The sequence below is a fragment of the Euleptes europaea genome, chromosome 10 (assembly GCF_029931775.1).
Source record: "Euleptes europaea isolate rEulEur1 chromosome 10, rEulEur1.hap1, whole genome shotgun sequence".
Classification (NCBI taxonomy): domain Eukaryota; kingdom Metazoa; phylum Chordata; class Lepidosauria; order Squamata; family Sphaerodactylidae; genus Euleptes; species Euleptes europaea.
This window is the reverse complement of record NC_079321.1, coordinates 12,278,612-12,295,153: the sequence shown is the minus strand read 5'-3', so window position 1 is coordinate 12,295,153 and position 16,542 is coordinate 12,278,612. Positions and strand designations below refer to the sequence as shown.

Below are 16,542 nucleotides of genomic sequence, written 5' to 3'. Positions count from 1 at the left end.
AGGCAGGAGGGCGGAGCTGCTGTTAGGCAGCTCCCTATGCCCTTTCAGCCCTGGACGCCAGCGGCCAGGATGGCATTGCTGGGCCTGCTATTTAGCTGTTAGCCCCATTGAAAATGAAAAAAAGCCTTTAAAAGGCTTTTTTCATCCTGGCAGCGTGCAGGGAACGGGTTAGGAAGTGGCGCAGCCGTGCCTCTTCCCTGCCGTCCCCACACGCCAGCACCTCAGGAATCCTGACAACAACAGATGCGCACGTTCTCTAGCATATGAGAAAACATTCCAAGGCACTACTCACCAACGTTAACACAACATGTTCTTTGCAAAATGTGCGACTCACCAGTGCATCCAGTTCAAGATTAAGGCTCTTTTTCTTAGAGGTCAGCTTAACAATTTCTTCTTGTTCTCGATTACGCTGATTCAGGAGATCCTGACGCCGAATTCTTTCCCATTCCAGACGCCGCTGGCGCTCAAGTTCCTGCTTCGCTGCCTGAAGATTAAAACAAAAACAAACCCAAAACACTAAACCTCTTTTGTTTGGAGTAGTGATTTATACATATATTTTGTCCAATATACTGCCGTGCAAAGGTTATCAATGGAAGAAATCGATAATCTCTTGTACTTCACTGCAATTAATCACTGCAATTAACAAACGATTATTGACAATGTTCATCTAGTTCCAGAGGGGCAGCTCTGCTGATCCACTGCAGGAAAAACAGGAGTCTTGTTGTATTTGAGGAAGCGAGTTGAAGGCCACAAAAGGTAGAACGAACATTTACCCATCCTTAAAGTGCCACAACACTTCTGTTTGGTTTCAAAGGCACCTAACATAGTGAGCCATTTGCTACGGCAAACTGAAACCACTGCGGGAAGGGGGCACGATGCATTTTGCAAGACTAAAGCGCCACGGCTTTAATGATAGCACCAAGGCTTCTGAATCACACTCTCTTCCCCTTGCATTCATTTCTTCTGCATACCAAAGGGGCCTGTCAAATTGGACTGGTCCTTCCCTGGTTAATACAGCTGTATCGAATTCTAGTTTTACCACAAACGAGAGCGATCACACTCTGAAAAAGGTGTGAAATGAACTGTTTCAATGACAGTATGCTCAATGGTAGTCAGTTCTTCCCTCCTCTGCCCTTCCTTTTCCCCAGTATTGTACCTACAAACTTAAAGTCAAAGCAAGGGAGAAAAACAAACCCCTATTTATTGTCTGCTAGACTAAGGATTAGGCTAATTCATGCCATCGTATTCCCTATTACTATGTATGGGTGTGAAAGCTGGACAATGAAGAAAGCTGGAGCATTGGAAGAGAGTGTTACGGATACCAAGGACTGCCGAAAAAACAAATCAGTGGGTTATAGATCAAATCAAGCCTGAACTGAGCCTAGAAGCTAAAATGACTAAACTGAGGCTGTCGTACTTTGGTCACTTTATGAGAAGACAAGAGTCACTAGAAAAGACAGTCATGCTAGGAAAAGTTGAAGGCAGCAGGAAAAATGGAAGACCCAACAAGAGATGGATTGACTCAATAAAGGAAGCCATAGCCCTCAATTTACAAGACCTGAGCAAGGCTGTCAAAGATAGGACATTTTGGAGGACTTTGATTCATAGGGTCGCCATGAGTCGGAAGCGACTTGATGACACTTAACACACACACAGACTAAAGAGCAAATCTCCTCTAATAAGGTGTGTCAGTGTCCCTAAAGAAGAGCAGAGAAGAATTTCACCATAGTTATAACTCTTTCAGAGACCCACCTCCCGCCTTTCGATTTCTTTCCTCCTCTCTTCCTCTCGTTGTCTCTCCATCTCCCACTGTTTCTCCCGCTGCCTCTCCAGCTCCAGCCGCTTCTTCCGCTCCTGTTCCTGCTGCTCCCGCTCCCTCCGCTCCCATTCTTCTCTTTCCTTCTGGGCTTTGCGTTCCGCCTCTCGCTGCTGCTGCTCCAAGAGAACCTGGCGGCGCTTCTCCAGTTCCATGTTGCCTCGCTCGTAGTTGGCTTTCCTCTTGTCCTCAAAAGTCACTAGAAGAGAGGATGGCAGACGATGCCACAAAATGGGGATGCCGTGGTGATCAGGAGCATTCAAAAATGAGATGGCTTACCCAGGGCATGCAAACCAGGGGAACATTCATTACAGTATCTGATTTCGTTTCAAGACTCCAGCTCTACATACCCCACCTGCTCCTATGGTTTAATACTCATAGCCTGCATCTTTACCACTGCCCCCTCTGTACTGTATTTCATAGAATCATAGAGTTGGAAGGGACCACCAGGGTCATCTAGTCCAACCCCTTGCACAATGCAGGAAATTCACAACTACCTCCCCCACACAACCCCAATGACCCAAACTCCATGCCCAGAAGATGGCCAAGGTGCCCTCCCTCTCATGATCTGCCCAAGGTCATAGAATCAACATTGCTGACAGATGGCCATCTAGCCTCTGCTTAAAAACCTCCAGGGAAGGAGAGCTTACCTCCTCCTGAGGAAGCCTCTACCACTGAGGAACCACTCTAACTTAGAAAATTCTTCCTAATGTCTAGACGGAAACTCTTTTGATTTAATTTCAACCCGTTGGTTCTGGTCCGACCTTCTGGGACAACAGAAAACAACTCGGCACCTTCCTCTATATGACAGCCCTTCAAGTACTTGAAGATGGTTATCATATCCCCTCAGTCTTCTCTTCAGGCTAAACATACCCAGCTCCTTCGACCTTTGCTCAAAGGACTTGGTCTCCAGACCCCTCACCATCTTTGTGGATATTTAGAGTTGCTGGCTCCAGGTCAGGAAATTTTGCAGGTGGAGCCTGAGGAGGGCAGGATGTGGGGAGGGGGGTGGGAACTTCAATGGAATATAATGCCATAGAGTCCACCATCCAAAGCAGCCATTTTCTCCAGGTGAATTGATCTCCGTCGCCTGGAGATCAGTTGTAATAGTGGGACATCTCTAGTCACCAACCTGGAGGTTGGCCACCCTAACCGTATTCCTTCCTCCCTGTTACTGCCCACACACTACTGCTGCTGGAAAGAACACACAAACTGGAGGCCCTATGTTCCAGTCATACAGCACACACTTTCTTTCAAACCACATTGAGTTCTAATGCTCATGCGTCAAAAAAGGAGCCAGTTTTTTTGTGATTTAATGCCTTTTTAAAGACAGTTTCTCACTGCAACATAGAACAACCATTGTTACCTGGAAATGTTTTTTGGGGTTCTTCATCTTGCATTCTCTGGTATGTTGGCACAGTACCATTTGAATTTTCAACATACTTTCCATTTCTAGAAGGAAGAAAAGTTTTTTTTTTTTTAAAGTCACTTGGTATTTATTACAGAATCTGTAACAGGTCAACTAGCATAGCCAGCTTTAAAAGGGGATTAGACAGATTCATGGAGGATGGATCGACCAATGACTACTAGTTATGGTGACTGAAGGGAACCGCCATATTCAGAGGCAGTAAGCTTCTGAATACCAGTGATAGGAGGCAATATCAGGGGAAGGCCTTGGCCGGTATGCCCTGTTGTTGGCCCTTTATAGTAACTGGCTGGCCATTGTGCGAGACAGGACGCTAGACTAGATGGACTAGAAGAAGAAGAGTTGGTTTTTATATGCCGACTTTCTCTGCCACTTATGGAAGAATCAAACTGGCTTACAATCACCTTCCTTTCCCTTCCCCACAACAGATACCTTGTGAGGTAGGTGGGGCTGAAAGAGCTCCAAGAGAGCTGTGACTTGCCCAAGGTTACCCTGCTGGCTTCATGTGTAGGGGTGGGGAAACAAATCCAGTTCACCAGATTGGCCTCCGCAGCTCATGTGGAGGAGTGGGGAATCAAACCCCATTCTCCAGATCAGAGTCCACAGCTCTTAACCACTACACCATGCTGGCTCTGATCCAGGAGGGCTCTTCTGATTATGCACCTGAAGGAAGGCGGCAATAGCTCCGGAGGCAGAGTTAATGGAAGAGGCTGCCCGGCTCTGGCCACATCGGTCAAATGCATGGCTAGTATGAACTCTTCTGCCCTCAGCTGGCCATCCCCATCAACGTCAGCGAGTGACCTACAAGCAACAGAAGAACTGCATTAACGGGACTGATGGAATAATAATAATAATAAGAGTTGGTTTGTATATGCTGACTTCCTCTACCACTTAAGGAAGAATCAAACCGGCTTACAATCTCCTTCCCTTCCCCTCCCCACAGCAGATACCCTGTGAGGTAGGTGAGGCTGAGAGAGCTGTGACTAGCCCAAGATCACCCAGCTGACTTCGTGTGTAGGAGTGGGGAAACAAACCCAGTTCACCAGATTAGCCTTTGCCACTCATGTGGAGGAGTGGGGAATCAAACCCGGTTCTCCAGATTAGAGTCCACCGCTCCAAACCACCGCTCTTAACCATTACACCACGCTGGCAACTTCATTGTTTCAGAATATATAAATATGTATATATATTTAAATATATATTATCACACGGACCCCATTTTGCTTCTAACAGCAGCTCTGTTCAAACGATAGGAGATTCTAAGCAACAAAGCTCGTCCGCACATACACGCACAAAGGGCACAGATGTGTTGCAGGGCAAGCAAAATGGGCATGAACAATGACCCTGTACCAATGCAGGATTCTAAATTTTCCTTCGAAAGCCATCCCTTGACCCACTGGTTCTTCCACTTAAGCTGAAAGAACATCCACTTGAGTTGGAAGAAGGCCTCAAACTTTGCTCATCTCTCCTAGTTCAATAAAACAGGCTTTAAAGACTGAAGAGCCCAGAAAAGCCCAAGCTTGTCAGAGCTCAGAGGCTAAGCACATGAACTCATGAAGCTGCCTTATACTGAATCAGACCCTTGGTCCAACGAAGTCAGTATTGTCTACTCAGACAGGCAGCGACTCTCCAGGGTCTCAGGCAGAGGTCTTTCCCATCACCTCCCTGCCTAGTCCCTTTAACTGGAGATGCCGGGGATTGAACCTGGGACCATCCGCATGCCAAGCAGATGCTCTACCACTGAGCCATGGCCCCTCCCCAGGGTTGGCCATGGCTAGTATTTGGATGGGAGACCACCAAGGAAGACTGGGGTTGCTATGCAGAGGCAGGCAATGGCAAAATACCTCAGCTCATCTCTTGCCTGGGGTTGCCATGGGTAGGTTGCGACTTGATAGCATTTGATCATTCAGCAGCCTGAATAGTCCTGACTGGCCTGGTATCACCAGAGTTTGGAAGCTAAGCAAATCTGGCCCTGGTTAGTACTTGGATGGGAAATTCCCAAGGAAGTCCAGGGTTGCTATGAAGACAGGTAACGGCAAACCACCCCTGTTCACCTCTTGCCTTGAAAACCCTCTGAGGGGTTGTCATAAGTCAGCTGTGGCTTGATGGCACTTAATGAAGTATTATAAAGTACTTCACTTGGTGGACTGTACCAGAGGGAATGCAAATGCATAACTAAAGGTTCAGTTAGGTGCGGCAAGAGCTCCTTTGGAGACAGACACATGATAACTGGAACAGAAAGGAAGGAATTCAAAAACAACATTTATTAGTTTTCCTTTAAAACCACAAACAGCCTTTCATTAGTTTATTGTCTCCTGCCCTGGGAGATATCGCTAAATCAATTAAACGCTAGATGCACAAAAGTCTCAAAGGAAACAAAACATATACATTTAAGATACCAAGATGCAAGAACCCTGTACAAATTATCAAATGAACAATATAGGTAAACAGTAGTATCCAATACTTAACATAGGTAATTAAATTTACAGTATAAGAGCCAGTGTGGTGCAGTGGTTTGAGTGTCAGACTAGGATCATTGAACAAATGAAGCTGCCTTATACTGAATCAGACCCTTGGTCCATCAAAGTCAGTATTGCCTACTCAGGCCAGCAGCGGCTCTCCAGGGTCTCAGTCAGAGGGTCTTTCACATCACCTACTTTCCTAGTCCCTTTAACTGGAGATGCCGGGGATTGAACCTGGAACCTTCAGCATGCCAAGCAGATGCTCTACCACTGAGCCACAGCCCCTCCCCAGGTTGGAATCCCCACTCTGCCATGAAAGCTTGCTGGATGACCTTGGGCCAGTTACACTGTCTCTCAACCTGATCTACCTCACAGGGTTGTTGTGAGGATAAAATGGAAGAGAGGAGAATGGTGTAAGCCACTTTGGGTCCCCATTGGTGAGAATGGCAAGGTATAAATGAAGTAGAAGAAGAATAATTGGTTTTTATATGCCAACTTTCTCTACCACTTAAGGAAGAATCCAACTGGCTTACAATCACCTTCCCTTCCCCTTCCACAAGAGACACTCTGTGAGGTAGGTGGGGCTGAGAGAGCTCTAAGAGAGCTGTAACTAGCCCAAGGTCACCCAGCTGGCTTCATGTGGAGGAGAGGGGAAACCAACCCGGTTCTCCAGATTAGAGTCCACCGTTGCAAACCACTACACCATGCTGGATCTCAATAAATAAATAAGATTATAAAATTCTGAGTTATTTCTTCAAATTCATTTAAAGCACCATAAAAGTATCAAGGTATGATCAACATATGAACAGATGACACTGCCATATACTGAATCAGTGCATTGGTCCATCAAGGCCAGTTTTGTCTATTCAGACTGCTCGTGGCTCTCCAGGTTCTCAGGCAGAGGTCTTTCACATCACCAGCTACCTGATCCTTTTAACTGGAGATGCCGGGAACTGAACCCGGGACCTTCTGCATGTCAAACAGATGCTCTACCACTGAGCCACAGCCCTTCCCAAATCATTAGCAAACTTACCAAATGGTAGCTAACTGAGTCTGAGAAAGATGTGATTGCAGGAGGACGTTTTTGGCTTGAAAACCTTAATAAAACAAAGATGAACATTTACTAAGCAGACAGCTATTTTTACCCAGTGTGTTTGTTAAAGTACCCTAACAAGCCAGGGCTCAGGTAAACAGGATGGATTTCACCTGATGCCTAACTTATGATTATGGGAGCACCAAGCATATTTGAGAAGGGTGGGAGTTTCATAATCGAGAACCACCACAGAAAGGAGTCTTTCCTCAGTGACCCCCTGCCTAACCTCTGAGGGTGAGGAAAACGGAAAGAGGCCTGTGATTTTAGCTGTTGGACAGCTTAGTGTGGCCCCAGGAGGTTCAGGGCTTTACAAATCAATGCCAGCACTTTGCAATTGAGCTTGGAAACCAAGTTCAGTTTCACCTGATGCCTAATTTATGATTATGGAAGCACACGTTTCAGAGGCAGCCCTATGTAGAATAAAATATACAAATCAGAGATGGAACCAGGCCACAGATATAAGTGGGAAGATCATTTTGATCCAAAAGGGGAATGAAACTAGTGAACCAGAAGAAGCTGGTAAAAAAAATGTTAATATGCACTTCTAGTCAACCAAAGGAGCTAGTGACACAGATCATAAAAAAAAAGCCAACGTTGACTGATTTGGTTTAACTTTAAATCTCATCTGAAGAGATCTAGGCCTGCTAAGACATACTCATTTACACATTCATGAAAATCTTCAGAAGTACAAATGCATTTAAATATTACACTTACAACAGTGCTTTCTTCCCCTACCTCTAAGGGTGACTATGAACAGTCTATTTAGGGGAAATTACTTATTACGAAAATATGCAACCAACACAGCAAAGTGGCACCTTCAATTCTTCTGAAATTAAATCCACCCCGCATAGGACACTAAGCAAAAATGGGGGAATTAGAGTGCATGGTTTTAAGAAAAAACATAGATATAGTGAGCATTACAGAAACCTGGTGGAGGGGAGAGAACCAGTGGGATACAGTCATCCCTGGTTACAAACTGTATAGAAATGACAGGGAAGGGTGTATTGGAGGGGGTGTTGCTATGTATATCAAGGAAGGCATGGTGTCTAATAAGCTAGAGACCATAAAAAGGGCAGACTCGTCCACAGAATCCTTATGGGTGACAATTCCGGGCCCCAAAGGAGGTTTAGTACTGGGGACGTTCTATCGGCCCCCTGACCAAATGGCTCAGGGTGATCTTGAGATGGAGAATGAAATTAGGGAAGCATGCAAAGGTAATGAAGTAGTAATAATGGGAGACTTCAACTTCCCTCATATTGATTGGATAAATGTATGCTCCAGTCAAGCCAAAGAGATAAAATTTTTAGACATCCTAAATGACTGTGCCCTCAAACAGTTGGTTATAGACCCAACCAGAGGGGAGGCGATCCTGGATTTAATACTCTGTGGTGCTGCCAGTGACTTAGTGCGGGATGTGGATGTAGTTAAGCCAGTTGGCAATAGTGATCACAATGGCATCAAATTTAATTTATATACAAGTGGGAAAGTGACTGGGAAATCTCACACAATTACTTTTGACTTTAAAAGAGGGAACTTCTCTAAAATGAGAAAACTGGTAAAGAGGAAGTTGAAAGGAACAGTTAGGAGGGTTACATCTCTTGAAAAGGCTTGGGGGTTACTCAAGTCCACATTACTAGAGGCTCAGCTAACTTGTATACCGCAGGTCAGGAAAGGTAGTAATAAGTCCAAGAGGTCAACACCATGGCTAACGGGTAAGGTGAAGGAAGCAATTAAAGAAAAGAAGTCTTCCTTCAGAGACTGAAAGGTTTGCCCAAACGAGGCGAACAGAAGCAAACACAAACTTCCACAAAGGAAATGCAAGCAGATAATTAGAGATGCAAAAAAAAAAAAAGATTTTGAGGGGCATATTGCTAAACACATTAAAACAAACAATAAGAAATTCTTTAGGTATATTAGGCATAGGAAACCAGCTAGGGAAGCGGTTGGACCATTGGATGTCAATGGAAGTAAGGAACTCTAAGGGAGGATAAAGCGATTGCTGAAAAACTAAATGAATTCTTCTCATCTGTCTTCACTGTTGAAGAGACAGGGTAGATTCCTTCTGAACAGAGATTTTGGAGAGGGGAAAATGAGGAACTGAGGCAAATAGTGGTAACAAGGCAGGAAGTCCTAGAACGTCTAGACAAACTGCAAACTAACAAGTCACAGGGACCAGACAGTATTCATCCTAGAGTTCTTCAAGGACTCAAATGGGAAACTGCTGAACTTCTAACAAAGATATGTAATATGTCCCTTCGATCAGCCTCTGTACCAGAGGACTGGAGAATGGCCAATGTAACACCCATTTATAAAAAAGGTTCCAGGGGGGACCCGGGAAATTACAGGCCAGTTAGCTTAACGTCTGTTCCGGGTAAATTAGTGGAAAGCATTATTAAAGATAGAATTGTCAAGCATATAGAAGGGCAAGACCAATGGGCAAAACCCAACATGGCTTCTGAAGGGTAGGTCCTGTCTCACTAACCTATCAGAGTTTTTTGAAAGCGTCAATAAGCATGTGGACAGGAATGAGCCTATGGATATTGTGTATTTGGATTTCCAAAAAGCTTTTGACAAAGTCCCCCACCAAAGACAGCTAAGCAAACTTCATAGTCACGGGATAAGAGGACAAGTCCTCTTAAGGATTGAGAGCTGGCTGAAAAATAGGAAGCAGAGAGTAGGAATCAATGGTCAGTTCTCACAATGGCGGGATGTGAGCAGTGGGGTGCCTCAGGGATCTGTGTTGGGGCCGGTGCTTTTCAATCTGCTCATCAATGACCTGGAGTTGGGGTTAAACAGTGAAGTAGCCAAGTTTGCAGATGACACCAAATTATTTAGGGTAGTTAAAACAAAATCGGACTGTGAAGAGCTCCAGAAGGATCTCTGCATACTGGAAGAATGGGCATTAAAATGACAAATGAGAGTCAATGTGAGTAAGTGTAAAGTGATGCATATTGGGGCAAAAAATCCCAACTCCACATATACACTGATGGGATCTGTGCTGGCAGCGACAGACCAAGAAAGGGATCTTGGGGTGGTAGTGGATAGCTCAATAAAGATGTCAACCCAGTGTGCGGCTGATGTAAAAAAGGCAAATTCCATGCTGGCCATAATTAGACGAGGAATAGAGAATAAAACTGCTGATATCATATTGCCCTTGTACAAATCTATGGTGAGACCACACTTGGATTACTGTGTACAGTTCTGGTCACCACACCTAAACAAGGATATTACAGAGCTTGAAAAGGTGCAGAAAAGAGCAACCAAAATGATTAGGGGACTAGAGCAACTGTCCGATGGGGAGCGGTTAAGACGCTTAGGGCTGTTTAGCTTGGAAAGAAGGAGGCTGAGGGGAGACATGATACAGGCCTATAAAATTATGCATGGTTTGGAGAGAGTGGACAGGGAGAAGTTTTTCTCCCTCTCCCATAATACTAGAACACGGGGTCATCTGCTAAAGCTGGAGGGTGAGAGATTCAAAACAGATAAAAGGAAGTATTTTTTCACACAACGCATAGTTAAATTGTGGAACTCCCTGCCCCAGGATGTGGTGATGGCTGCCAGCTTGGAGGGCTTTAAGAGGGGAGTGGATATATTCATGGAGGAGAGGGGTATTCATGGCTATTAGTTAGAATGGATTCTAGTCATGCTGCATACCTATTCTCTCTAGTATCAGAGGAGCATGCCTATTATTTTGGGTGCGGTGGAACACAGGCAGGATGGTGCTGCTGCAGTCGTCTTGCTTGTGGGCTTCCTAGAGGCACCTGGTTGGCCACTGAGCGAACAGACTGCTGGACTTGATGGGCCTTGGTCTGATCCAGCAGGGCCTTTCTTATGTCCTTATGACATCAGGCATAATTACAGGTGGGGAAAAGGGAATTAGCTCACCAACTACAGCAAAAGTTATAGGGGACAAGACCCAACTCCATAACTGAGTTCTTCAGTAAGACTAACAAAAAGGAAGGTATGCAGGACTTAGAAACTACAACAAGAATGACTGGGGAAAAAGAAATGGTATAAACCTGAGGTTTCCAAACTGTGCTACAAGGAGCACTTGGTGCTCTGAGAAACATCTCCTAGTGCTCCATGAAGAGATTGGAAAGAAAAATACTACTGTCATTCGGTTTAGTATACAGGTGCAAGGTGAAAATTAGTGCTCCGTGATGAATTTCTCTCCTGAAAAGTGCTCCATAAAAAGTTTGGGAAACTCTGGTATAAACAGTATTTTTTTAATCTATATTTCAGGACCTTAATTGTAATACAAACCTGACAGGTAGCCACTCATTCCTTTATCAAGGCTATTAAATTTCTGCCGGTATTTTAATCTGGAAGCCTGAGGGACTGCCCAATCTGAAGATTTATTCTTTGGTGAATTCCCAGTTAGTGATGTGGTAGAAGAAGAATTTGAACTACAACAGGAAGCATTGAAAAGACAAGCAGCTTAGTATCACATAGAATATACTCGAATCCGAAATTCTTTCTTCTTACAGTTAAAAACAGATTATGATTTCTACATGGATAAACAGTTTTTGGTCTTTGCAAGTGCTAACAAAGTTAGTATGCACTTTTTGCAACACGAAAGTTAGATTGTGAAGGTCTTCAAAACAGATGTTTCTGTTAAAAAGTATAAGCGTATAATTGTGACATGAAAGTTTTATACCTGAAGATCCATACCTACTAGATGCTAAATCTATCAGGGACTGCGTCTTCTGGATATTGGTGCCACCAAATCCTCCCGTCATGGGACTGTGCGAACTAGAATGAGGCAAAGCTAAAACAAGACACACAAAAAAGGAAATAAATGAGTTTAGAAGAAGAAGAGTTGATTTTTATATGCCGATTTTCTCTACCACTTAAGGGAGACTCAAACCAGCTTGCAATCACCTTCCCTTCCCCTTCCCACACCCTGTGAGGTAGGTGAGGCTGAGAGAGCTCTAAGAGACCTGTGACTAGCCCAAGGTCACCCAGCTGGCTTCGTGTGTAGGAGTGGGGAATCAAACCCGGTTCTCCAGATCACAGTCCACCGCTCCAAACCACCGCACTTAACCACTACACCACGCTGGCTCTGGTTTAGGGTTACCACAGGAATTCTATTAAAAAAGGTAAAGGTTCCCTGAGCAAGCACCGGGTCATTCCTGCCCCATGGGTTGACGTCACATCCCGACGTTTACTAGGCAGACTTTGTTTGCGGGGTGGTTTGCCAGTGCCTTCCCCAGTCATCTTCCCTTTACCCCCAGCAAGCTGGGTACTCGTTTTACCGATCTCTGAAGGATGGAAGGCTGAGCCGACCTTGAGCCGGGTACCTGAAACCGACTTCCGTCGGGATCGAACTCAGGTTGTGAGCAGAGCTTGGGACTGCAGTACTGCAGCTTACCACTCTGCGCCACGGGGCTCTGAATTCTATTAATTGATGTAAAATCTTTTGCTTACTTCAATTAATTTGGTAGGTTAAAATGCATATGATTAATCAATTAAGATTTTCTTTTAAAAAGATAAAAAAAAAATCTAGACAGGAGGAAGGCTAATGTTAAACACTGCCCTAGTACCAAAGTTCTTCATGCGCCAGAATGACTGAGTGACTTGCCAAATGAAGGCAGTATGGGCTATGCAGTTCAGGGGAGAAACATGGGCTGTCTGGTACGGTAGACAGATCATGCATTTTCTAGCCCTCCTAGACCCTGCGGGGACCCAAGAGACGTATACATTTATTTTAAAAAAGGACACAGTGATTTAGGGCATAATATCAATACTGTTGTAATGTAAATTGTTGAAGACCTTGTATCCCTGGGCTCCACCATCAACCAAACGGGAGACTGCAGCCAAGAAATCAGAAGGAGACTGAGACTGGGAAGGGCATCCATGAAGGAGCTAGAAAAGATTCTGAAGTGTAAGGATGTGTCACTGGTCACCAAGATCAAGTTAATTCATGCCATCGTATTCCCTATTACTATGTATGGGTGTAAAAGTTGGACATTGAAGAAAGCTGATAGGAAGAAAGTAGATTCCTTTGAAATGGGGTGTTGGAGGAGAGTGTTATGGATACCGTGGACTGCCAAAAAACCAAATCAGTGAGTTATAAATCAAGCCTGAACTGACCCTAGAAGCTAAAATGACTAAACTGAGGCTATTGTATTTTGGTCACATCGTGAGCAGACAAGAGTCACTGGAAAAGACAGTCATGCTAGGAAAAGTGGAGGGCAGCAGGAAAAGAGAAAGACCCAACAAGAGATGGATTGACTCAATAAAAGAAGCCACAGCCCTCAATTTGCAAGATCTGAGCAAGGCTGTGAAAGACAGGACATTTTGGAGGTCTTTGATTCATAGGGCTGCCATGAGTCAGAAGCGACTTGACGGCACTTAACACACACATAAATACTGTCAGGTGGAAAGTATTGTCAAGTCACAGCCAACTCTTGACAACCCTGTAGGGTTTTCAAGGCAAGAGTTGAACAGAGGTGATTTGCCATTGCCTGCCTCTGTGTTGCTTGGTGGTCTTCCATCCAAGTACTAATCAGGGCCAATCCTGCTCGGCTACTGAGATTGGGCTTATAAGCAGTCGGACCCCTCCTCTCACGAACGCCCAGGGGCCAAAAACTGGGATAAAGAACAAGACACTGATCCACACAAAATGGAGTCCACTCAGAGAGTTTGGGGATCCATCTTGCATGTCAAGCCTGGGCAGGAAGGCAGTTGGCAGCTGTACTTTCCCCCTGGCCCTAGGGTGTGCCTGGCTGGACAGAGAAGAAGAAGAGTTGGCTTTTATATGCCGACTTCATCTACCACTTAAGGAAGACTCAAACGGCTTACAATCTCCTTCTTTTCCCTTCCCCACAACAGACACCCTGTGAGGTAGGTGAGGCTGAAAGAATGTGACTAGCTCAAGGTTACCCAGCTGGCTTCAAGTGTAGGAGTGGGGAAACCAACCCGGTTCATCAGGAAGAAATATTTCTGGTAGATAAACTGGCAATTCTGTCTCGGCCGTGTTCAATCTAAGATGTTGGCACTTTGGGAGATCTCAATTTATACTTTTGGGGGGGGTATTCAGTATCCAGCTTGCTGGGGGTAAAGGCACTGGCAAACCACCCTGTAAACAAAGTCTGCCTAGTAAACGTTGGGATGTGACGTCAACCCATGGGTCAGGAATGACCCGGTACTTGCACAGGGGACCTTTACCTTACCTTTACAATGGCTGACAGCTGTCAAACCTGCAAAAACTTGAAAGGCAGATGTTTTAACTATACTCACTTGAAGAGTATGACACAGGCAATGGCTGAAGGAGGCTGGATATTCCATTTGGCAATGAGGTGGTGCTGGCAGAAGGTATCAGGGTAGCAGGAACAGCCAGGGGCGGGATAGACATCATCGAAGGAAAAGATATGGGAGCCAGAGGTGCCATTGTCGGGACGGAAGCTGGCATAGAGAGGTTTGGCATGCTGCCCATGCCTAGAAAAGAAAGTAAAAATTAACAATTATCACCATTGCACTCAACTTCCAGAAAACCTTGAGGGTTCATGTCTCAACTTCCCCGGGTAGACAACGAACAAACTAATTTTAGGTGACAACTCTGTGCCCACAAATGACTTCACACACACTGTGGCATGACACAGCTAGTTTTTCTCCAAATGCTTTCAGAACATGATAATATGTAGGCAACCAACTATAGTTTGCAGGAGGAAAAAAAAAGAGAGAGAAACCAGTAATAGACTCAAAGGCATCCTATGCAGATCTATTCTGTAAGCAGGCCAAACTGAATTAAGACTTTTCCCTGAGCGGCCAAGCACAGAATTGGCCATAAGTATGCTTCCTTACATATTTTACTAACTAACAGATGTCATTAACATCATTTCTTCAAATGAACACTGCAGAGAAAGATTTTAAAAGTCTATTTTTTAGGCCGTTAAGGCTCGCAACAATCATTTTAACAGAATACTCAGAACCTTCGTAGGAAAAAAACAAAATGATCTTTAGCTATATCTTTCTGCAAATAATCCACCTGTGTAACTATCACACTTCTGCATTTATTCATCTCCATTAATAATTATTTGAGGGGGGGGGCAGAGCAGGAAAAGAGCCCCCAGACGGCACATTTATTTTACGAATACAAATACGAATGCCTTTATTGGTATTAAAAAGGAAATTGTACAGTGAATTTTACAGTAAAATCATGGTATAAGGGCATGTAGATATCATACGATAAAATGTAATACAAAATCATTTTTATAAGAACATGCAGATCCCACTAAATTGGTTACTTGGTTATTCAATCCGGACTTAACCGTTATATGGTGCAGAGTAACAATCGTGTTCTCTAATTACGAGTGGAAAAAACCTGGCGACCGAGTCAATAATTATTGGATCCTGTGTGGTCATAAGGAGGGACACCTTAGATTTGGTAGGTAACCATTCCCTATCAGCAATTAACGGGTCTATGAGATGAGATCGGCCCGTATCGTAGAGCGGACACTTAAGGAGGATATGTGAAACTGTTTCTATGTTGCCCTCCCCACATGGGCAGACCCTATCCAGATATGCACATTTAATAAATATCCATGATTACCAAAGCGAGCCGACATCAAGGGAGAGAATACTGGCGGTTGCTTCATGATAGGAGGGAGAATCACGGGCAGGGGTTGGCCTTGCAGTCTCAGCTTGATGAGTTTCATTGCGATGGAGAACTCCTGTTGATCCATTTTCCCATCCTTGTTGAGGTCTGAAAGAGCCCTTTACAAAAAAAAAAAAAAAAACACCACACACATGAAAAAGCTCCTGATAACCTACTCGAAATGGGCTTAAACAGAGCAAAAAATGTGGTTAAGCAACGAATTATAGATATGGAATTAAAAAAATGAGTTGACTATCCTCCCAAGACATTATAAATCATTAACGAGCCAGGAAGGTTCATCTAGTGCTCCTTATTTAACAACCATTACATTTTCTAGTTTTCGATGGGCCTTTTCAAGAGCCCTATTTAATGCCTTTCCGCTGGCTATGTTCAGCGGGAAATTTCAGCATATACCTGTAGAGGCTGGATTATGCCCCTGTAATTTTAATTCAGTTGAGTCTATTATACATATTTTATTACACTGTGAATTTTATCGGGAGGTTAGAAATAAGCTGATTTTACCTGTGTTGACCTGAAATTTTAGAAATGTTGGCCATTCGGATGATTTTATTGTTACATTTTTATTAGAAGATAAAGATGCTTTTATCTCTTATTCAGAGCCAAACTTCTGTTCTCAGTTGGGGTTTTAAAATTGTAATTTTGTACTGATATTTGCTGGTCAAATGGCTGTAAATAAACTGAACTGAACACACACAAAAAGCAAACTCAGCCTCTCTACGTTTGTATGTTCTCTGTGGGTCAGTGGCAGTGAACTGTCCTATGGGCTTCCCCACATTGCGTTTCCTATTTATGGTCTCTACAATGGCCCCTTCTGTCCCAGAAGTCAAAACAGGCTACATGCCAGATTTCCACACAACTCTTGTGTACGCAGAAGTAGAGTAAGGATACAGCAGGCCAAAAATCGCAAGTTCGTGAACCAGAAAACCTAACCTGGCCCACAAATCACGAATGGCTAGCCACCGTTACAAATATGTGACCACTAAAAACATATTCTAGTTGTGAGTTTAAGAACTACAGAATTTACTCAAATGTAAGATTAGGTTCCCCCCCCCCCCACAGGTATGCCATAAGAAAAGGGGGGTCGTCTTACATTCCCATACTAGATACAGTTATGTACAATAATAA

General features: G+C 44.1%; 1 protein-coding gene across 1 annotated transcript in view; it reads right to left on the bottom strand.

Moving 5' to 3' along the window:
* The window catches only part of ITSN2 (intersectin 2), a 112,936-nt gene that overhangs the window by 56,286 nt on the left and 40,108 nt on the right, over positions 1–16,542 (bottom strand). The window contains exons 5-13 of the mRNA XM_056856153.1: positions 15,352–15,515; positions 14,040–14,237; positions 11,469–11,565; positions 11,061–11,203; positions 6,738–6,801; positions 3,906–4,043; positions 3,183–3,268; positions 1,753–2,015; positions 335–484 (exon numbers count right to left, since the gene is read on the bottom strand). Coding sequence (XP_056712131.1) covers positions 335–484; positions 1,753–2,015; positions 3,183–3,268; positions 3,906–4,043; positions 6,738–6,801; positions 11,061–11,203; positions 11,469–11,565; positions 14,040–14,237; positions 15,352–15,515 — 1,303 coding nt within the window. The remainder of the gene's footprint in view (positions 1–334; positions 485–1,752; positions 2,016–3,182; positions 3,269–3,905; positions 4,044–6,737; positions 6,802–11,060; positions 11,204–11,468; positions 11,566–14,039; positions 14,238–15,351; positions 15,516–16,542) is intronic.